Below are 22,754 nucleotides of genomic sequence, written 5' to 3'. Positions count from 1 at the left end.
GTAACAGAGCCTGTCACTGAGGTTTTGAGCCCTGAGGAGCAGAGGGGACGGGGTCTAAGCCACACCTCCTCTCTGGGTAACGGGAATAGCAGGGGGTAAAGATACATTGGATGTAAACTTGGTTAAACACAGTACTGATTAACGAAAGAGATGAGGGACCAAAACAGCACAATCAAAAATATGTGAAGTGGGGCAAATCTCTGGCAGCGGGCTGGATCTGGGAACTTTTGAATTTAAAACATGTGACCACAACAGCAGGGATGTGCAAAGGGGGGGGGAGGGAGGGCAGTCTAAATTCTCTCGTCATATGGGAATTAAAACAACCGAACTGGGTGATGTAACAGCCAAATAAGCCGCCCTACATGGTAGAGCGGATGTTGGTTCTGTACCAGTGTGCCGGTCACATGAAAGCTGATGCCCCTCGGCAGTGGGAAAGCAACACTGGACGGACTGGCGTTCCTAGGAGGACCAATCAGACGGTAAGTTCCTAAGCACTGACGAGGGAGCCAGCTCTCAAAGTATCTCCCACAGAGTCAGCGAAGGTCATTATCTAACAGGTATCGTGTGAATGTCACCTTTCCCACCAGCGGCAGGGTGTCTTGTGTATTGTTCTCAATGGAGCTGACCAATGGCAGTGTATTAAAGTTACGGTGGTCAGCACAAATGTTGCTTCATTAATAACAAGATGATCCGGGGTGGGTTGTAAATAAAATGTGGTGCCACTTGGGGAGTTGAGGTGATGGGAAACTATTGTACTGTTTGCTGTTTGCTCTAATGACGCTTTCACTAATTAATGTAACTATTGAGGAGATGGAGGTGGAGGAGACTGCAAACCCGACTATTTTATTTCTTGTTATAAAACTGCTGTTCATAGTTCATTCAGATGTCAGCCTCTCGATCAGAGAAAATTCACTGTTTGATTTGTGCTCACCCAGCTGTGATAAACAGTGTTACTACTTGCCCGGTTTGTGCTCCATTTTCTGAGTACCTGGTTTTTATTATGCACTAATTAGCTGACCTCTCCCCCCCTATGCCCCACCCCGACTACATTTTGGAGGCCCCAGCGCGATGTATCAGTCCTCCCCGGACTCCGGAGGGCCCCGAGTAATACCAGACCTGTTCACAGCACATCACTGAGGACGCCGAGTTCACAAAGGTCTGCCAGGCAGTGAAGGCTCAGTGCCGAGGGGACCCTAGAGTACCCAGGACGCAATTTTAACCGTGCAAGAAGACGCTGCACAATAGGTGTATTCTAGCAGAAGGGGGGGTAGACTGTTTTTAGGGTGTATAGGACGCATCCTCGAGAGAAGGGAGGATGATCGGCTGTAGTAGTGTAGATATTAGAGCGTACTACCCAATAGGGAGTGGGCACTGGTATGTGCACGCCTGCGGTAGAGCAGGAGAGGTGCGTGGTGAACTCTGTTAGAGAGGAGTGGCGCGTATTACAGGCATAGTGGAATATATTAAAGTACAACTTCCAGTGGGAAAAGGAGACTGCAATTCTCATACCTGCTAACAAAATATAAAGGCTCTAAGCTAAAAAGCAGGTAATATATATTGGGTCTCTGGATACTATATGAGGAGACTAAAGAGGACAAATTAAAGAAAGAAAGAAGTAGTGGGAGGGGATGGACAGAGCTCACTGCCCCCGCCCTACGGGTTATATCCCACTTTACGACTATCCTCAAGGTACACTAAACCGTGGCGGGAAACATCTAAGGGAGATCAGGGGAAAAGCAGACAGGAAAAAAAGGAGGAGGAACAAAGAGGGGATGCATACACGGGGTGAAAGAAAATATCTATCAGACATCGAAAAGAACATGCATCAGCAAGTGTATGCGTTGTTCAGTGAAGCAGAATGGGTAATCAAAGAAGAGGTGAGGAGGAAGAACAAGGGGGCAATGGGTATCAGGAATTAGATGGGGAGGACAGAGAAGAGGAAATGACAAAAGATGAGGGGTATGAGGAAAACATATAATCAGACGAAGGGTCAATGGGAGCTGAATGGAGTGATGGGGACAGTGACGAATGGACTCCTGACAAACTGAGGAGAAGGGGAAGAGAAGAGCAGAGACGACAGGACAGAGACAGTTGCGGGGAAGGAAAAATGGGAGTAACAAGTTGACAAGGAAGGAGAGGCTGGACCAAAAACGTGGGTAATGCCAATGTTACAGAAGGGACGAGGGGGAGCACATTACGTGCCCTGGCAAACAATGAACCAGGATAACCGAAAATGTAGTTTACCTTCTCTCGTGGCTGTAGACAGTAATTGGATATAAGCAATAGAGAAAAGACAGCCAGGTGACGCTGGCCATATGGGATACAAAATGTTTGTTCGCCGCAATCATAGGAAAACAGGCAGACAAAATTTGGAATCTGGTGGGCTACAAGGGAATGAATTTGAGCAACAATGCTCATGACGGAGCTCCATTTAACAAATGTCGAGCACATGTCTGGGAAGTTCTAAGGAGCATGTATCCAGACAGCTATGACCTGGGGGCAGTGATGACTCATAAAATGAAAAGGAGACGACGACCCGGCAGAATATATAAAGAGAGTTCAGGATTTATGGACCCAAGAGACACGAAGGTCCTGGGACGAATCTATACCATTGTTCCATCACATATTAGTGAAAGGATTGCCAACTGAAGTACAGGCATCGTTAGACAAGATAGTGGGCATAGAAGCTAAAGGCTGGACCGAAATACAAGCCAAGATAATAATCTATTGTAAAAGGAAGCAGGAAAGCAAGAGACAGGTGGTAGAGAATGCCACAAAGGCAGAAAATAAATGAGTACAAAAGAAGCTGGCTAAATACACCATAGAAGCAGCACTGTTAGTGCCAGACATTGCTGCCGTGGCACCAACACCACAGGGAGGGTTTCCCGTAGGACAAGCACCGCAACAAGGAGGGTACATGCAGCCACAGTATAGGCCATAATGGGGAATACTACCACAAAGGAACTGCATGCATGGGAGATACTTCCCTACAGGAAGAGGGTTTTCACAGCGAGGAAGAGTGAGGTACTGAGGAACATGCTAGAGGGACTTCGGACCATGCTACATATGTCAGAACACGGGACAGTAACAGGCATTTGTCCGTTTCTGCAACAGGTGCAGGCAAAGCAAGTAGCGCAACAGCAAGGACTCCAATGCCAGCAGATAGAGTCTAACAGTGCAGATACAAGCAGATTCCTCATCTTGATAGATATCCATCATCCAGCTCTTCTGCTTGCAAACCTTTCGCCAGGGGGCATAGTGGACCCCGACTCGGCTGTCGATCGTTGATCCGTCTTGGCCGCCTCTTGATAGTCAGCTCCAGAAGTGGCGTCAGGCGTCGTGTATATATAGCATGTCACTACGCCGCATGCTTCAGTTCCTCACTTTTTTGCTGAGACCTAGATTTGGCTCTCCCGTAACCAGAACCATAGCTGTATTGCCTCTGTGCAAAGTGGGAACGAATGCACACCACCCTGCATGTTGAGGTAGTGCATGGCCACTGTGTTGTGCGTCAGAACGAGGACATGCTTCCCTCTGAGAGACGGGGCAAAGGCCCTCAGGGATAACCTGAAGGCCTGCAATTCCAGCCTGTTGATATGCCACCTGGCTTCTGATGGAGACCAGAGGCTGCTCACCTGCAAATCCTTCCAGTGAGCACCCCAACCCTTCAGAGACTGATCCGTGACCACTCGTGCCGGAGGCCAAGGAGGCCCGTAGGGTTCCCCCGCCATGAGATTGCTTTGTGTGCTCCACCGGCTGAGTTTGCGGATACCTGGCTGGACACAGAGCTCCCAGATACGTAGACCAATAGCCCATCAGTAGCCACTGAAGGGGTCTCATGCGAAGCCTGGGCTCTGGCACTAGAAAAATAAAAGAGGCCATGAGACCCAAAAGGTGGAGGAAAGAAGCCGCTGGTAGGGCGGTGTGGTTCTGAAACAAACAAATGCACCATCTGGGCTATACTGCTGACTCTCCTCTGGAGGAAAACCCTTCCCTACCCGAGTGTATAGTACTGCTCTGATGAACTGGAGCCACTGAACTGGTGTCAAATGGGACTTCAAGTGGAGGGAGAAGCCCATCCTGTGCAGTAGTAGCCAGGTGTCTTCCAACTGAGTCAAAACATGCCCCACTGACTTCCCCCGGATTAGCCAGTCATCCAGGTACGGGAATACGTGAACCCCAAATCTCCTGAGGTGAGCCGCGACTACTGCCATGAGCTTGCTGAAGACTGTTGCAGCGGAGGTCAACCCAAAGGGCAGCACCTTGAATTGATAGTGCTGGTCCCCTATGGGGAGCCTTAGGAACTTCCTGTGCTCTTGGTGCATTGGCACATGGAAAAGACAGTGCTGAAATTCGAGAGCGTGGAGAATTGCTCTCAACATCACCATCCTGAATTTGTCTTTCCTCAGAAACTTGTTTAAGCCCCTGAGTTCCAGAATGGGACAGAGACCACCTTGGGTACCAGAAAATACTGGCAATACCAGCCCGATCCTCTCTGTTCCACAGCACCCTTCGATAACAGAGCTCTCAGTTCTTCCTGTAGCTCCTGTCCCAGTTGGATTGGGGGAGGTGAGGGTCTGTCCGGTGGTCTCTTTAAAAAGGGAAAACAATAACCCCATCAAATCAACTGCAGGGCCCAGGCATCAGAGGTGATCTCCTGCCACTGGGGCCAATACCCTGCCAACCGTCCACCTACCGTTGTATCGTGGGAGGGGAAATCAAAATGGTTTACAGGGCGCAGGTGATCCTGCCACTGCTGCTGCTTGTTGGCTTCTAGAGGCCGGTCTGCCCCTTCCAGTACACAAGAAGCGCCTCTACCCTTGACTGGCTTGCATGAGCTGGGTCTTCCTGCTATAGGGTAAATAACGCCAATAGCCCCTGACCCTGGAGGCGAAGCTAAAGGTAGGTCCGGCCAGATGTGCCGCTAGGCCCAATGATTTAGCAGGCAATTTCGATTCCTTGAAATTCTCTATGGATTTGTCTGCTTTCTTCCCGAAAAGCATGTCGCTTTCAAAGGGCATGTCCAACAACCTGTTTTGGACATTTGGAGAGAAGCCAGAAGTTAAGATAGGCTTTGCATCTCATTACAATGCTGAATCCATTGCTCTGCCAACACATTCTGCTACGTCCAGGCCCATTTGTAATGACTGCCTGGCTATCTCCTTCCCATCCTCCATCAGCTGTAAAAAAACATCCGGCATAGCATGAGTATTTGGCGAAACCACATGCCACGTTAGTGGCTTTGAGCGCCATGCTACCAGAGGTGAACACCTTCCTGGCCAAAGCATCAGATTTTTTCCCTTGTCTGTCCGCAATCAGACTAGAGGTGGAAGCCATGGGTATGGTGGAAATAGTGGCAGCCTGTATAACCAACCCTTCTGGGGAAGGGTGTGTACCGAGAAAAGAAGGATCTCCTCTTGCCGGCCTAACGTTCCCTGTAAAATTGGCATTCACCGGGGGAATGGTACAAGGGTGCTGCGATAAGGAGGCTAAGCGGTCCGCAAAGGCTGGGTTGAAAGGCATTTTTTGCTCGACTGTGGGACTCTCGTCCAAAATGTCAGTAAGGTCATACCCTTGTAGCGAGGTAGTGGACACCTTCAAACCCAAGTTGTAAACAACCCTTTGAACCAGATCCCTAAACTTAACACTAGGGTGGGTATAGGGACGTTTTTCTGTTGTAATTCCAGGTCTGGAGAAATATCCAGACCACTGGCGTCATGTAGACCCTCAGCTAGGGCCAATAAATAGGCTTGGTCGTCGAAAAGAATTGACGTCTCCGGCTCTCGTGTAAACGGGGACGACTGAGTCCTCATGGTCATCGTGGTCCTGGACGCCGAATATGGAATGCATGGAATCTTAGAAACACGATCTCGACAGCAGCACAAATGAACCATCACCGACTGTCGGCGCAAGGGCTTAACGATAGGTTTCGAAGCCTAAGCTTTCGATGCAAAGTTTATTTCGGTGCCGAGGGATGCTTAGATAACCAATGGGCGTCAGCAGCCTCTGCCTTAGGCCCTCTAGTGACTTATAATACATCACAGCGGATGGGTAACCCCTAAACCATGGAACTGGGGAACAACAATGTAACACAAGAAAATCCCAAAGGGGAAAAAAGGGAGTTCACATGGAAGAGTACTGTATTAGTTTGAGTACTCAGTTATGGAGAATAGAGGCGAAAAAGAGAAGGGAGCCCAGTCATAAATATTCACATTTTCAATAGAAATTTATTACCATTATAAAATTGCATAATAAACAAACATCAAAACCACAATAAAATAGATGAATTAAATTTTAGTATAATCTACTTATCAAATCTAATACTTTAAACCATTCAATCGCAATTTAATTGCCACAATTCATAACCTCGTATAACTCGAGGTAAAATATCACTATCTCATTTTAGAATTTCATTCAAATAGTGGAAATGCTGTAGAAAAAGCGAATAGTTAACAATTGGATAAAGTACTGAATACAACCAAGTGCTAAGTACCAAGTTGTTAACAAAGGAATAAGGTACTGGAAGCAAAAAAGTGCTAGGTGCCTACTGTGCATACATGATCTTCAATACTATGCATACATGATCTTCAAATATCATAACAGTTTCGGCGAAATCAACCTATCTGGCTCAGTTAAACGAGCCAGTATTCGCCTTCTTCAGGGCGCACTAAATATTGCCAATATAAACCTGGAACATACTAATGCTTAAATTTGTGTCTATCATTCAGTAGTTCTCACAGGTAAACCTTTGTGCAATTCATGAGGGCTTGATTGTAGATCTAGAAGTCTGTTAGAGACGTTGACCCTTAATAAAACACATTAAAACAGACAAAATAGAAAAAACAAAGAAACTTTATGTTAAAATACAGAATATAATGAGTGAGCCTCCTAATATTCAATGCCTCAAGCCATAAAGATGAAACCTGGGGATATATATATATATTCACCTAAGTTGGTCCAAATGTGGTGCCGAAAAATGTGTTAATTTCGATCCGCCACCCAAGCAGGACTGATGATGCAAATGAATTTACATCTGAAAAGACAAAAATAGGAAGCTAAGAGAGATATCCCAAGATTATCTCCAACTTCAATTGCTAAAACACAGTGTCCCCTGTCTCCACAGCGAGCAGATCTGAGTATTGCCCCTTCTATTACTAACCTTAAAATTTTGAATAATTCAAACTATGGTCATAACCGCAATAGACTCAATTGTGGTGAATGTTCCAAATCCAAGAATCTTGGACGGTGTGGGGTCAAGCCGGAAGGAGAGGCCAACAAATACAGGACCATAGGTTCCTAAGTGAAAGATATGGAACAAGTTTGCATTTTAGTGATTGCAAAACATTAAATGCAGCGGTTAAAAAGCATTTTAAGAAGAAAAGCAAGCTGCATCAATATTGGTTTTTTAAACAGCCGGTGTAGATTCACGCCGTCCAATGTGGTCTCCTCGACTAAATATATAAATACACGCGGGACTCGAGACATGAATAGTACTTCATGCATGCCCTGTGTCCCGTCGGTACTGTAATGGAGACTAAGTTCGCCTCGGAAAGGGGAGAACCTATGAGTGTATACACAAATACCAAAATTCTCACCCGGAACGAGCCTTCACTCTCGTCTCTAGAAGCAGCCGCCTGGGATGCACGCCGTCCGGTGTTGCATCCGTGGCCGTGTTTATAAACACATGCGGTGCTGGAAGCAGAAATAGGACTGTATGTGTGCTCTTAGTCCCATGAACACTAAAAAAGGACTAGGGGCGGCCTCGCAACGAAGAGAAACAGCGAGTGTATGCTAACAAATGTAGCATACTAGGAATAAGCCAGTGATGTTACATAATGGGGCTATATTTAAAAGACCGGCGTGAAAAGACACGATTGAGTGTTATAACAGCGGCTTTGTTCATCAATACACGCGGACGACCCCCTAATCAAGGTAAAAATGCCTACATCAGTTTTAGGTTACTTTACTTCAGAAGGGACTTAATCTCTAAAATACAAAAGCAAAGGCACGATTGGCTGGTATGGATATGTTAAATAATCATGAGCGAAAACAAATAAGAGAACGCCTACAAGGCTCTAATAAAGAAATATTTATTTATGTTACATGTTAAGGTATACAATGGAGCCATTCTTCTTGGCGGTTTAATCCTGTCTCATAGCTATTGGTGTTATACATCCACCATTGTTCCCTTTGCGCCAATCGGACTGCTGTGTTGTTAACATCCGTGCCGTAGACTTTTTCCAAGACGCACCATTTCAAACTGTTCAGATCATGATTGTTTTCAACAAAATGAGACACTAAAGGAGCAGACACAATTTTGTTTCGAATTTTAGATTTATGTTCACCAATTCTAATTTTAATAGGCCTGGATGTTCTGCCAATGTACGTTAAGGCGCAGGGGCAGATAATTCCATAAATAACATTTTTAGTGTTACACGTGGTGTGATGGTTAAGGTTCCAATTTTTACCATTAATCACTACAGAAGTTCCAGTGACTGTAGAAGCACATCGATTGCAAAAACCACATGAAAAATGACCTTGGATGGGTTTACCACCCCACAATCCTGTCACCGTGTTTGATTTAGGTCCAGTGCTCGACCTGTCAGCTTTAGTGAGCCAACTTTTAAGGTTCTTGCCTTTCTTGAATGCAAAAATAGGTTTTGCAAGGCCTGGATTATTTAATTGGAGCAAATGCCAATGTTTCATAATGCTTTGTTTGATCTTGTGGTGAAAGGTGTTAAAAGTTATGGCACAAACTAGCCGCTCCTTAGTGATGTCTTCCCGAGAATGTTTCTCAAGGAGGATATCTCGATGTTGAAATCTGGCTCTTTTACGAGCCTGACGAAGTAAATATTTAGGGTAGCCTCGCTGGTGCAGTCTATCTTCAATAATGTTCGCCTGTATCTTATAGTCTTCAATTTTGGTACAATTCCGTCTAGCCCTAAGGAACTGACTATAAGGAATGCTCTTGCGCAATGATTCGGGATGGAAACTATCAAATCTTAAAATAGTATTCCGATCCGTTTCTTTTCGATACAAGTCGACGGTAATGTGGCCCTCAGAATTCTTAATTAATAGGTCCAGGAATGGCAAAGAGGTGCTGTTGGCTGACATAGTAAATTTAAGGTTCGTATCCATCGCATTTAGCCATGGAAGAAATAAAAGGTGATCTGCCTTTGTTTTGTCCCAAATTATAATTATATCATCGATATAACGTTTATACAATTTAATAGCATCTCTGTAGGGGTTAATATCTAACAAGATACACCGGTTTTCAAAATTCCACATAAAAAGTGTGGCGTAATTGGGGGCAAAGGCTGCCCCCATCGCTGTTCCTTTCACTTGTAGATAATAGGTAGACTTGAAACGGAAATAGTTGCGTGAAAGAGCTATCTCCAGTAAATCTATTAATATTTCAGTTGGGACTACTTGAATACCTGGCCGTAAGTCCAAAAAGTCTTTCATTACTTTTAAAGATTCCATTTGTGGTATATTAGAGTATAATGACTCCACATCTAGAGTCATAAGTATGTCGGAATCATGATTGAAAGGAAAACCCTCAAGATGTTTAATAGCATCAGTGGTGTCAGCCAGGTATGTTTCAGTAGAGGCCGCCAATGGCTTCAGGAAATAGTCTAGAAATTGACCAATGGGTTCTAATATAGATCCGCATAATGACACTATGGGGCGTCCCGGCGGATTAAGAAGATCCTTGTGTATTTTGGGAAGTACATAGATAAGCGGAGTCCTGGTTCCCTTAATAGTAAGGAAACGAAATTCCTTATCATTGATGGCTCCACTTTCTAATGCTCGTTGGGCAATAACTGCAATTTTAAGCATTAGTATGTTCCAGGTTTATATTGGCAATATTTAGTGCGCCCTGAAGAAGGCGAATACTGGCTCGTTTAACTGAGCCAGATAGGTTGATTTCGCCGAAACTGTTATGATATTTGAAGATCATGTATGCATAGTATTGAAGATCATGTATGCACAGTAGGCACCTATTCCTACCTTATTCCTTTGTTAACAACTTGGTACTTAGCACTTGGTTGTATTCAGTACTTTATCCAATTGTTAACTATTCGCTTTTTCTACAGCATTTCCACTATTTGAATGAAATTCTAAAATGAGATAGTGATATTTTACCTCGAGTTATACGAGGTTATGAATTGTGGCAATTAAATTGCGATTGAATGGTTTAAAGTATTAGATTTGATAAGTAGATTATACTAAAATTTAATTCATCTATTTTATTGTGGTTTTGATGTTTGTTTATTATGCAATTTTATAATGGTAATAAATTTCTATTGAAAATGTGAATATTTATGACTGGGCTCCCTTCTCTTTTTCGCCTCTATTCTCCATAACTGAGTACTCAAACTAATACAGTACTCTTCCATGTGAACTCCCTTTTTTCCCCTTTGGGATTTTCTTGTGTCCTCTAGTGACTTATGCCTGGCAGGTGTAACATCCGAAGACGCTTTCGATGCAGACAATGTCGTCGGATTGGCTGGCTTGGGATCAGGAGCACAGAGCGCCACTTTTGCTGCCAAAACTTGCCGGTCAGGGGCCAGAGCCTCACCTACAGTAGTTTGCGTCTTAAACATCTCTAATATTGAAGTCTTAAAACTCTTCCACTTTTCTCGAGTGGTGGGCCCGCCGAGTGCTTACCTTAATCCGACAAACAGCTGGACTTGCGTCAATGGCGGTGGTGCTGCTTCTTCCGCGAGGAAGACGACGAGGAATGGCTCCTGGAATGGGACTGTTTCTTCTTCTTACGATGTTGTTCCTTCTCCTTGTAGGGGGTGGGCTCCCCAGTCTCGGCCTGTGAGCACCGGACAAGCGACCATGCCGGAAACTTGGCAAATGGTCGGCCAAAAGCCAGTTTCCCAGACCTTTCACGCAGGGATTTTGGCTGAATCTTTGCACATGACACGCAGGCCTCTGTGTTGGGTCTAGCACTCAGATACCCTAGACAGAAGTCATGGGCATCAGTCAACCCTTTGGGACAACATCGCATTGAGATTTTGAGCAAAAACATACAAAAGTACAAAAAAGAACATCGAGTAAACTCGAGTCGTGTGATGTCCTGGGTGTTAGTCTTTAACAATGTTTTTTACTGAATTTCATAGGTTTTTAATAGCGCAACTTAACCATAACCTCCCTTTTGCAAATTTTATTTTACTGAATACAGATATTCATAGTGTGAATTTGATAGATGTTTACTAGGGTTCCCTTACTTTATATACATGTAACATAGAACATGCTGAACCCCCTGCTAGTGATTTTGATGTCCGCAGGGGATCCAGGGGTCCGCAAAATACTGACGCCAGAACTGTGCGTGAAGGGCAAGCCTGCCCCCCACCAGAGACACGTGGACCCGAAGGGGCTCATGCCTTCTTTCCCTCTGAGGCTGCTGCGCAGCATGGGGACTGGATAAAGCCCTTACTCCCCACAGCCCCTCCACTTTTGCTGTTTGCACCGTTGTTGACTCAGCGAACCGTCAGGCTGCCTGGACCTCCACTCTTGGAAGCCGCGGAACCCTCCAAACATCCACCCCTTGTCGGAGCGTTGATGTGACTGGGTGTACGTCTTGGGCATGGCCTTCGTAAGGATAAAGACCTTGCAGCTCGCAAACAGTTTTTTTTTTATCTAGCTCCTCGTCGGTGGTGGAGTGAAAGAGGTTGCCACCCTCGAACTGAAGGTCCAATATGCGTTCCTGGTCGTCCGGATTGAATTTAGTAGCCTGGAGCCAGGCCATCCTTCTCATGTTTGTGGCAATGCATATGGACCGGCCAGAAGTGTCCAGGATGTCTTGCGCCACAATTTTAGCCTCTGCCAGTCCCGCCTTGAAACATGACTGGCTCTGCACTGGAAGTTCTGGAAGGATGTCGGCTATTTCCCGCCAAAGCCTCTGGTTAACGGCTGCCAGCATGGCATCCGCGTTGGCCTGACGAAGATGCAGTGAAGCGTTGAAATAAAGCTTCCCGTATGGCTCCAAGATCTTCTCCTCCTTGCCAGGCAGCGCCGAGGACGAGGTGGCCGAGGACGACTGATGCTTTGAGTAGAGTGACGCTGCAGCAATCACCATAGAGTGTAGTTGAGGGTGGGCCTTCACTAGGCATTCAGGCTTCGATTGACCAGTTGGAGCGAGTGGGGTTTGAGCCACCCCTTTTTAGCCAAGGCGACAACATCCCTTTTCATTGGGATCCCCATCCTATCCGAGGGGCATCGAGTGAGGACCTCAGCGCGCACCCCTGCCTCTGGTTGCTTGACTTCGGGCTGAGGAATGCCCAGGTACTCACTCAGCCAGCCCTGCAAGTCATTTGTGGAAGGCCTTGGCCGATGGTGTGTCGGGTCTTCTTCCTCGTCTGTGTCCACCTGGGCGTCTGGCTGGTCCGCCATGGGCAGAGGGGTGCTGCGCACCGAGGGCTGGAGTGTGGAGACCGGAGCCGGAGGCCACAGCGGAGGCTGGTACGACACCTTCTAAACTGTGGAGGCAAGGAACCTGGAATTGAAGGAGCCAGCACGGGCAGCGTTGGCTGCACAGGGGCTTTTGGTGCTGGAGTCATAGGAGGAATGACTATGGGCACGTACGGTGGGGCTAGAAGGAGCATGTCCCTGATAGTATCCCTGAGGATGGCCCCCAGCTGATGAGATCTCATGAGGGTGAGGAACTTTTCAAAGAACCTGTCCTCACAGGCCGGTGGGGTGTCAGGTGATATTGACAGGATCGCGGACGGCTGCTTGGGCCGGTGTGTATTCTGTCTAGATGGTTGCAGAGAAAACCTTCCCTGGGCTGCAGATGGATAAGCCGTAGGCCACGTACCTGGCTGACCCCAGTCCCATCTTGTAACTCGTTCACCCACCTGCAACATTGCTCAGGGAGGTATCCGAAGAGCAGCCATCTTGTCGAGCTGAATGCCACGTGCCAAAGATGTGGTGCTTGGCTCACTGGGCCTAGCCTCCTCCAGGACTCTGACAGTGGAGCAGGAGACCTGCCCTGCACCTCAGGCTGAGACCTGGTAGACGTGTCACCCTCAGCGAAGTCCCCGGTAGTTCTGCATGAAGGCGCCCCCTCGGCCAAGATGCTGATACAAGGGCGTAGCCCCTTAGGTGCACACCCGGTAAAAGAACCTTCCGGTCCCTCAGCACTGTCTTCGGGAGAGTCTATGGACCCCTCGGCCAGGTGGATGGTAGCTGAAATAGCCTCGGTACTGGTGCTGGTATGAGAACCTGAGAGGTTCCTCCCACTCAGGTGTTTCCTTGGGAAGGTGTCGCCCTTGCTGGGTGTGCTGGAAAAGAGTGGACCCATCTTGGGTCTTGATCGATGCTTGACGAAGTCCTTCAGGTCCACTGGAGGCGACATCTCCAAGAGCTCCCTCCACCTAGCCAGTCTATTCTTCAGGGCGCGCGAGGAGAGTGCGTCACACACGGTACAACGTTCCCATCCGTGGTTGGAGCCAAAGCAGCGGAGGCAAAGAGCGCAGGGATTTGATGTAGAGACAAGCCCCTCACAGGCTGGACACCTGCGTAAGCCCGCTGAAGGCGATATGCACTGTGGAGGAGCGTGGCGATAGAGGACCAAGTACCTGATTTACAAAAGAAGACAAAAAGACAGAAGAAAAGATCGGGAAAGAGCACGTGGTATTATTACATGGCTGAAGCCAAACCCAGGAGCGCGGATGAAATCGGCCTGTTCCCGTCGACGCGGAAAATGGCACTGAGGTGTGGCGCCGGTGGGCGGAGTGAGGGTAGCGCATGCTCCCAGGGCTGCACCCCCTGTTCGCCTCTAAATTTAAAGGGGAAGAAGGTTTTTTCTGGTGAAAAAGGTTCTGTCTCCCGTCCCTAGGAAGGGACGCCCATGCAGTATGGAGGAAAGGGGACGGGACTTAAGAGTACAGTATAGATATTAGTACCAATCCTAAGAGGAGCTCTGGAAGAGAGCGCAAATTTGTTCCACCGAGACCTACAATTAAAAATGAAGTGAAAGAATCTATGTAGTCGATCCCCAAAAGTAACTTTACAAGAACTAGAGCTATTACTCACAATTATACACTGAACTTTTAATAGTTCATAACATATTTGTTACAATGTATAACAAGGTTTAAGCTTGGTTTAGAAAAACTAACCTCCAAGAGCTGCAAAACTGGGGTCAATGTGCAGAGGATTCCAGTCACCGCTGAGCCTGTACAATGCAGCCTAAGGACAGACAAAAAAAAAAAAAAAAAAAAAAAAAAGAGCTGGTCATGCATCTCTCTTTAATGACAAATTCAATCGAGCGACTTATAAAAAACAATATCAGGTGATTATTAAACATTGAACTAATTGAAGTGCAGAAGAGAGCTAACTCCCATAACTGTGGTTGTTTTAAGTACACATTTTGTAATTTGATGTAGGTCTTTAAAAATTATTGTACCCTTGGGTACTATACCTCACACAGGAAGTTGCACAGTACAAAGGTACAAAGCGATAATGGCAGTAAGAGTTGGTCATGAATGGCCTTTTTCAGGGAAGCTTTTAACCTAAGCGTGTGGGACTAGGAGGCCGACCTATTTACCCGAATATGGCACTAGCATTGCTTTATTTGGTGTTTATCATGTTATAAAATGACAAATAAAAAAATAATATGACAGCAGCAACATATTCCTTTGCTGTCTGGGCTTTTGGCAAAGTTTCTTTATATTTGATAGCAATTATTCTGGGGTTGGAAATTAAACTTTTCCTCAGAGTGTTGTTGCCTCAGGCAGGCCTACATAGTAGCCTATTTTGTGAACCTAACTAAGGGCCTCATCAGGAGTAATGGGAAACATGTGGCATTTTATATAGCTCCTATTTATACTAACAACTAATTTTAACTTGGGATCCCATTGCAATACTTGCCGCCAGGGGTACATAGAAAGTGCTTCATGATATAAATATGTGGTTATTTACGCCATGCAGTACCTTCTGTGGTAAACTAATAATGCACTCACACCTCACAAGTAATTAAAATACCACGTTTTTTGAGTTGCCAGCATACCTTTAATTAGGCCCATGGCATTTGTCAGCTTGGGCTATATCTACTGTGAATTGTCAGTACTTCGGTGTAAAGTATTTCCATTTAAGTTAAGGGTCATCACATTCATTGCTTCACAAAGGTAGATGTTGGCAAGAGCTGACAAAGGAATTCAAGATGTCCAGGCAGACTTATGAGTTGTAACTGCTTTAGAGACTTAGCCACAATAACTCCCACATTCAAATGGCTACTTTTTGCCATCTTTCAGTAATTGTATTCATTCAACATCATTATAATATCATTATCAAAGAGGTTTGTCTGAAAAGTGTGTACATATAAACAACATTACAAACACAAAACATTATTCGTATTACAATTACAATATAATTTCTAAATTAAAAAACAGAACATTTATTACAAAAGGCCCAACAAAGAATGCAGAGACTAAAAGCCTACAAAGAGAAAAATAAATATATACAACCACACACAATAAGGTTCTGAGACAAAATAGTTTGTCTATACAAGGATACACTTATCATAAAGGTAATGTTTATTTAGACAACAGAAATGATAGTATTACTCAACAGCAAATCGCGAGTAAAGAAAAATTCCTGGTTTTGGCTCATCAGTCCCACGCTCCAATGTCCAGCAGAGGATCCTGCACTTTGTTGTTGGGTTGCAGTTTTTTGGGGCTCCCGAACCCATCCATCTGCACGTCCGACAAATACTGGGCTTGGCAAAGTCTTATGTTGTTTTCCAGAAGTTTATTTTTCCCAACACTGGTCCTTTCTCACAGGGTTCAGGGAAGTGCTTAGAAATGTTGCTGTCACTTGACCACCTCCCTTGTTCTAGGTTCCTGGGGCACTCCCATTCTTACTAACCCAATCTATTTTAGTCTGCCTTTCCCTAGTGAGAATGCACCATCTCGCACCTCTCTCCAGATGAGAAAAATTCTCCTCCAATGTAACTTCTACCCCTCCAGCTCTCTCCCACCAGCTTTCCTCTCAATAGGTCTCTATCTTGCCAATCTCCTCCAAACACCTTCCTCCGGCTCCCTTTCAAACACTGCACACTTTGTGACTGACGACGCAGGCTTTTAAAGTGTAGTCTTGAGTTGTGCTTACAGGCAGATTGCATTGGTGTAGTGAGGGCTGGGATGTGATTGGGCCATGTGTGCATGTGATCATGAGGACTGAAAGAGCATTGGCCTGAGCTTATATCAAGAATTGCCAACATTTTGGATTTTCCAACTGCCCTGGAACTTTGTGGGGTCGTGTTCCCTCCCCTTTGGAGTCCTGCTGACATTGCCTGCTGAAAACTGGGTCCTTCTATTTTCCCAGCATGTAAATGAAAAGTCAGAAAAACCCTTGGTAAGGAAGGGAAGCGGTTTGGTGTGAAGGTAACACTTAATTCAAGGGAAAGGCAACTTTGTAATCTCTATGAAGGGAACAGGGAAACCGTGTTAGTTTCAACTCATGATAATGCTAGTAAGTTTAATTTCATGTTTGTCTCTTTTTCTTAAAAATGCATCCCCATAGGTGTCAGTAAATTGCGAATGTTGTGTTCCATAAAGAGGAAAGGCATTAACTCCTACACTGGGTATTTGAATCGGGGTGGGGCTGTGGAATAGCTCTTCAAGTAGCAATAAGACAATAAGAGGATTATGGGTCTCCCTCAAGAGGTTTATGCCAGACTCACTTTGCCTGTTGACTGGTGTCTCTGGGTGTGGGAATGCTCCAGAGACTGCCCCATGCCTTAGTGTGGGACTCAGTGGGGTGTGTGACTATTCACCAGGTCTCGTCATTTCTCCCCAGGGGGAGACCTTTCCTATGAGGCTAGGGAGGTGAGGCCACTAGCCAATAGTCCCCGCAGGGGTGGTAATATGCAGGAGGACCTCATAGGCAGGGAGTCTTCTCCTGGGGATAAGGATGTCCACCTGGGGAAAAGCCTCCATACCACCACAGCACAAACCCCTACCCTCATGGTCAACCTCTTCATCTACCATTTATAGAACTATGTGCTACTGTAGACCCATAGCTGTGACAAGGAAGAGAACAAGAAGCATATGGAGTGACCATATACAAGGTCAACCAAGCACTGTAACAAGGAGGCTCATTGGAGGCATGGAGAGTGCCAAAGACAATTTCACAGAAGGTGTTGACATTACACAAGTGCGGCGTCAACAGTATAAACAGGAAAGTGAGAACAGACAAAGGAGATCTGATCACGGAAGCCAGGAGAACACGAACGAAGCCCAGGAAGTTCGAAGTTGGAACATTGCATCCATAACAACCGCGGCTCTCTGGAAGCATGAGAAGAAGGACAGGATGTTGCTGGAGTGTCCTCAGAGCCGGCAGGGAGCAGACTCACTTTGTGGTGATGTGACTGCTGGAGGGTGGATTGTCAGGTCCAGAAACGACACAGACTACAAGCCTGCTGCAGAGCGGAGCAGGGAAGGAGAAGAAAGAGAAAAGGCCCCTGTAACCCCAGGAAGAACCAAAACCGTGTCCCCAAGGTACCACAGGTAACCGGAACAGCAGGAAGACCAGGTGGGATCCGGGAAGATATCACCCAGACATGAAAGGGAAGCAAAATAAGGATGTGAAATTTACAACTTCATGGAAAGAGTAAAAAGGAGTGACGCACACTTTCCCTAAAAGTGCTGAAGAACCGCCGTGGAGAACTTGAATAAAGAAACCAGGGGAAGGGAGTCATTCCCCTGGCCCTGTTTGGAAGGGAAACTGAAAGGAACTAATATTACGATAGGACTGAGCAAGACACCAGGAGAAGGGGTAATTCACCCTTCCCCACCCTCTCCTGCCGGTTATGTAAAACTGGGGGGTTTCACACCCCCTAAACACACTCTTTCCCCACCCACCACCCCCCTTACCAGCACAACACACCAAGTCCACACACACATGTACATGAACACACACACTCACGTGACACGTCCGCGATGACTCCTCCATGTCTCGCCGTGCCTGTCAGCCCCTGTGCGCACTTGTGTTCGGCAGAGGCTGACAGTTCGATTTAGAAAGATCACTCTGTGCAGTCACAGAGCAGTCTTTCTAAATCAATCTTTTTTGTTTTCGGTCTCTCTTAGTACCAGTCATTCCCCTGGTGAAGGAACTTTACTTTGGTTATAGACTTTTGGTTTAAGTTTTAGGGTTAGATTGTTAGGTTTCTGACAGAGGAAGGAGAACATATTTTTTGGGACGGACATTCTGACAGGTCACTGAAGTTTCCCAAGTTTAGGCAGGGCATGCCATTTAGAAATATGGAGAGATTGTTTCTTTCATAATAAAGGTTTGTAGCCCCATACAGGAACCTCACGCCCCCATGTCAATATCCTTCTTCAACACCCTCAGAGGTGGTCTGGGGATCTCCTATACACCTCCTCCGGCCCAGCATCCACTAGAACAGGGCAGCCCCTGGCTCCTTTCATCACCCCACTGCTGGTCTTTGAGGTCCAATAAGGGACCTCTTCACATAACACATTAAATCACAAACATAAATCAGGCTGTGACCCTCACCAACAAGGAAAAGCATATAATAATAGAAAAAACACTTTAAAGTAATGGTAGCCTGCCTATTAACAGAACCAACAAGCACTGCCTATCTAAACAAATAAGATTGGTTGCGCCGCGCTTTTCTAAGGTTCTAGCATCAAGCAGCTTTATTCATAGGTATGAGACCTTTTTGCCTCAAAGTGCGGTACCAGGGACAGAACATCAAAAGTCAGACCTTGGCAAACCTAATAGTTTTTGGCTTTTGTGTAGGCACTGCACAAATGGTACTACTTAGCCAGAATATGGTAACAGCTGGAAAATGGTGTTAGTAAGTTTGAATATTATGGCAGTGCCCGGTGTGGAGCGTCAGAAGGAGGAGACAGACCAGATCTTGTTCTTTTACTGATACTTTATTTAAACAGTAAGAAAAAGGCATCACTGTCCCCAATATGTGGATTTCCCTGTCTAACAAAACTAACTAGGGTGCTCGTCGTCAATGTGGGATGTCCAAAAGTAAAGAGTAAAGTCTGTCACCAGTCCAAACAAAACTATGCTGACCATACCACTAAGACAAAACAACTAAAGTCCACGAGAATGACTCCCTTCTCCTGGAATGGCTTCCTCAGCCTTAATATAGAATCTTCAGAGAGTTCTTGGCTGTCAGTTGCATTAAGTAATTCAGTTAACTTGAGGGACCTTTCCAACTCCCTGGCTCCCCTTTTCCAAGATTGTGTGAAGTCTTTTCCGACGTTCCTTGCCTTTGAGTTTCTGCCACTTTTAAAGAAAGTCTCTTTCTCTAGTATCAACTTTATTTTCTGAGAAACATAACCAATCCTGTTCTCAGTCTTCCTTTGGTTATTTAGTTGCTCCAAGGGATGAATATGATGTTCTAGGTAATGTGAGAAACATGAGGGTGTTCTCCCAAGTAGATCCCGGGAATCCCTTATTCAGGTTGCCACGGAAGAACAGGCCCTCTCTTATCCCAACCCTAGGGGTGAATGAGCGAGGGAGGATCACCTCTGTAAGGGAACCCGGGTTTATGCTCAGGGGAATGCCCTAGGTGACACGCGGTACTATACACAGGAAGAAGAAGAGGCGAACAATATCCCTGAGGCCTTTGTAGGCTATAATACATCTGCCTTGCTTCCTCGCATTAAATCTCTCCTGCCCAGATCCAATGATCCCTCCGTACAGAGCCAATCCCTTAAGATCTCAAACCCGGTTGTACCCAAAGATTATCTATCCCAGAAACCCCATTTTCCTGTGTCCTACCTAAACACTTCCGGACATTCTTTTCCATATCCCTCTGATCATTCTTTCCTGAACACCCAGTCTACATGGACTGAACACTACCGTTCCCACAATCCCCCCCTGTTCCTTTCACGATAACAATCCTGTTTGCTGCCGTCTGTCTCACAAATCCTATCAATCTCACCCTTCTAAGTTTATGAAACCCCCTGGTAAACACAATTTCACCATCCTACCACACAGAACATTCAGAGACTCTACCTCTCCCCTTTTCCGACACAAACACTTTCTCCTGATACAAAAGACAACAGACTAACACCAAAGCTTTTTACCTGACATGTCCCGACACAAGGGTCAGGCAGAGTCAGGTAATTGACCAGAATCACACACACCTGCCGGCCCTTTCTCTTCCCCACAGGGATAAAAGATGGAGCACAAGAGCACAGTACGAGCAAGGCAGACCGCATGATGAGTTTAAGAGGAGGAGAAAGACGGCGAGAACCGAAGGTACGACAAGGAGAGAAGTGACCTTGCTCTTTCCGACCCAGACCTGCAAAGCCTCCGAAGAAGGAAACATAAGACCGTGGACAAGAGCCTGAGGGTGTTGCAGCAGATGTCAATGGTACATGGAGCGTGCCTACTCTGAAAAGCAGGACAGAGGGAGACGCCTGCTAGCGTGGTACCGGCCTTGACTCTACATAGTGAAAAGCCAAGTAGTACATCACGGCCAGTGAGTTGAAAGGGAACCGATATGAAAGTCACAAAGTGGCACATTGAGTAAAGTTAAAAAAAACCTGTAAATTGTTTAGGGAAGGCCAGCTGTAGAAGTGTTCCGCACCACGTGGGTACTGACTCGAGAGACTCTGGTTGATCCCATGTTTGAAAGAAACTACTGTTACCAGAAGGCCGTAAGAGAGCCGCTAAAACAGGTGAAAGTGGTCATACAGGGGTCAAGCAACATCCCTGTACAGTCGAGCATCTTTGACCGACAAACCATTGAAAACGCAAGGGAAGTGAATCCAGTATTAGGAGAAAGTAAAGGGAATTGTGAAATGGCAAGAGTGAACCCGACAAAGGGATATCAATAAAGAGGGGCGAAGTCTAAAGTCCCAAGAAAAAATGTGTTGACAAAAAGGGGAACCCGGCAGAGGGATGTCCACGGTGAACTGTTTAAAAGGACATAGTGTAACAGGTGAAGTTGGTCTGAAAGGCCGTAGCAAACCCGAAGAAGGGAGGCTGAGATTTGAGAAGCACCTGAGTCCAGAAGAAGGAAATTCAAGGATGAAAAGTTGTCACCCAAAGAAATGTGAAAGCAAAAGATGAAAGTCTGCGAAAGAGAGCCAGAGTGAACCCGAAGGAGGGAGGTCAATATTCAAAATGGGTCTGTGCCCGGCAGAGGGGGGTCCAGGGAGTGGAAAACCAACAACCCATTGACAAATGAAGGAAAGAATAAGAAAATATGCCAGCTTGAACCCGACGGGAGCAAGGCTGATATTCGAGAGGAGTCTGCGCACCGAAGAGGGGGGACCCACGGGTGGAGAATCATCACCTCAAGCGCAACTTTATGTTTGTTATTTGAATCTATCAGATCCTTGGAAGCAGGGGAGAAATACCTCTAAAGATCTTGATATTGATAAAAAACTGTTTGAGGGGTCTGCGTCCGGAAGAGGGGGAACCAGTGGTATGATATGATAGGTTATTTATAACATGCTTACTACCCAGAGGTTTCTAAGCGCGGACCAGGGGATCGAACCTGTGGTGCTTCGTGTCATCTTGCTTCCAAGGCGAGCATGTTGCCTTTGAGCTATCCTCCCGCGACAACCATCTACATTGTACATTTGAAACAGAGTTTATTTTGTTTTTTATTTATGGAAGCCATCAGGTCCTTGGGGACAAGAGATATTTTGTAGAAAAGAGACTTAACCACTGAAGGTCCTGACATGTGAAGCGGAACTGTTGTCTCATGCTGGGAAAGCTCAAGAGTATGCTGTGATCAGGAGTCCCGCCTTGTCCCATGCTCAAAACGCAGGGAAGGGAGACCCCCGGCTAACACATCCTGACTTATCATTTGTGAACACTTCTTTCTTTTTTGTGAACCCTATCCCACACTCTTTTGTATTTTAGCGTATGGAATGGGAATAGGTTTTTCTTAGTATTGGCCCTTTTATTTAACACAACGGCACTAGGACTGCCTTGTTATTTGACGATCGTAGTTTGCTCTCATCTTAGATTTAGGTTTAGATCAGGCGTTTTTCCAACCTACCTATACAGTTTAATAAACAACCTTGAACTGTGATCACTTGTGTCTGTCTAGTCTTGATACCATGTCATACTTACAGAAATGACTCTTAGTCTCGTGTTTATTTGCTCTCTCACTGGGATATGTACTACAAACCTAATGATAATTCTCACTCTCCTAGTGCCTTGTTGTCTTACCGGGACGAGTAGGATACCTCCAGTAATGATTCAGAGTCTCTTGACTTTACACTCTCACTGTGGCGAGTAGGATATGCGTACCAATAGTTATATTCTTTCCTAGCACTCTTGTGAGTTTTTTCATACCATTCACCAAAGTTGCTTCCCTTACTGATTCAAACAGGATTATTCCAGTGATGAACCACACATGACCTTCTCATCCCAATATTACTGGGACGAGTATAATTGGTCCAGTATTGATTAACATCTGAAGTCCATTTCTCATTATTACTGGGAAGAGGGTCATTGTACCAGTAATGCTCTGTACTTGACTTTCTCACATCAATATTACTGGGACGAGTATGATTTCAGTACTCGTTATATTGGTGCTCCCTCCCGGGTCTCCTGCCATCCCTGTTACCTTCTCTGCTGGGGTTTGGCATCACTGGCCCCGATTGCAGGACAAGGATTCCTTTCCTCTTGTTGTCAGGATGGTTTCTGCCTTCTCTCCGACCCTCTCCGCTTCTCAGCATTTGCGTGTGGCACCTAGGTCCTAGCTATCGGTTCATGGTTATCCGACTGCA

At 45.9% G+C, this 22,754-nt stretch overlaps 1 protein-coding gene across 1 annotated transcript in view; it reads right to left on the bottom strand.

Annotated features, from left to right (window-relative positions):
* Positions 1-22,754, bottom strand: part of HSD17B4 (hydroxysteroid 17-beta dehydrogenase 4) — a 1,724,715-nt gene that overhangs the window by 363,496 nt on the left and 1,338,465 nt on the right. Inside the window, exon 18 of the mRNA XM_069625564.1 lies at positions 14,133-14,202. Coding sequence (XP_069481665.1) covers positions 14,133-14,202 — 70 coding nt within the window. The remainder of the gene's footprint in view (positions 1-14,132; positions 14,203-22,754) is intronic.

The sequence above is a fragment of the Ambystoma mexicanum genome, chromosome 6p (assembly GCF_040938575.1).
Source record: "Ambystoma mexicanum isolate Mex_15411 chromosome 6p, UKY_AmexF1_1, whole genome shotgun sequence".
Classification (NCBI taxonomy): domain Eukaryota; kingdom Metazoa; phylum Chordata; class Amphibia; order Caudata; family Ambystomatidae; genus Ambystoma; species Ambystoma mexicanum.
Note: the sequence above shows the minus strand (reverse complement) of the source record. Positions and strands in the feature narration are given on the sequence as shown.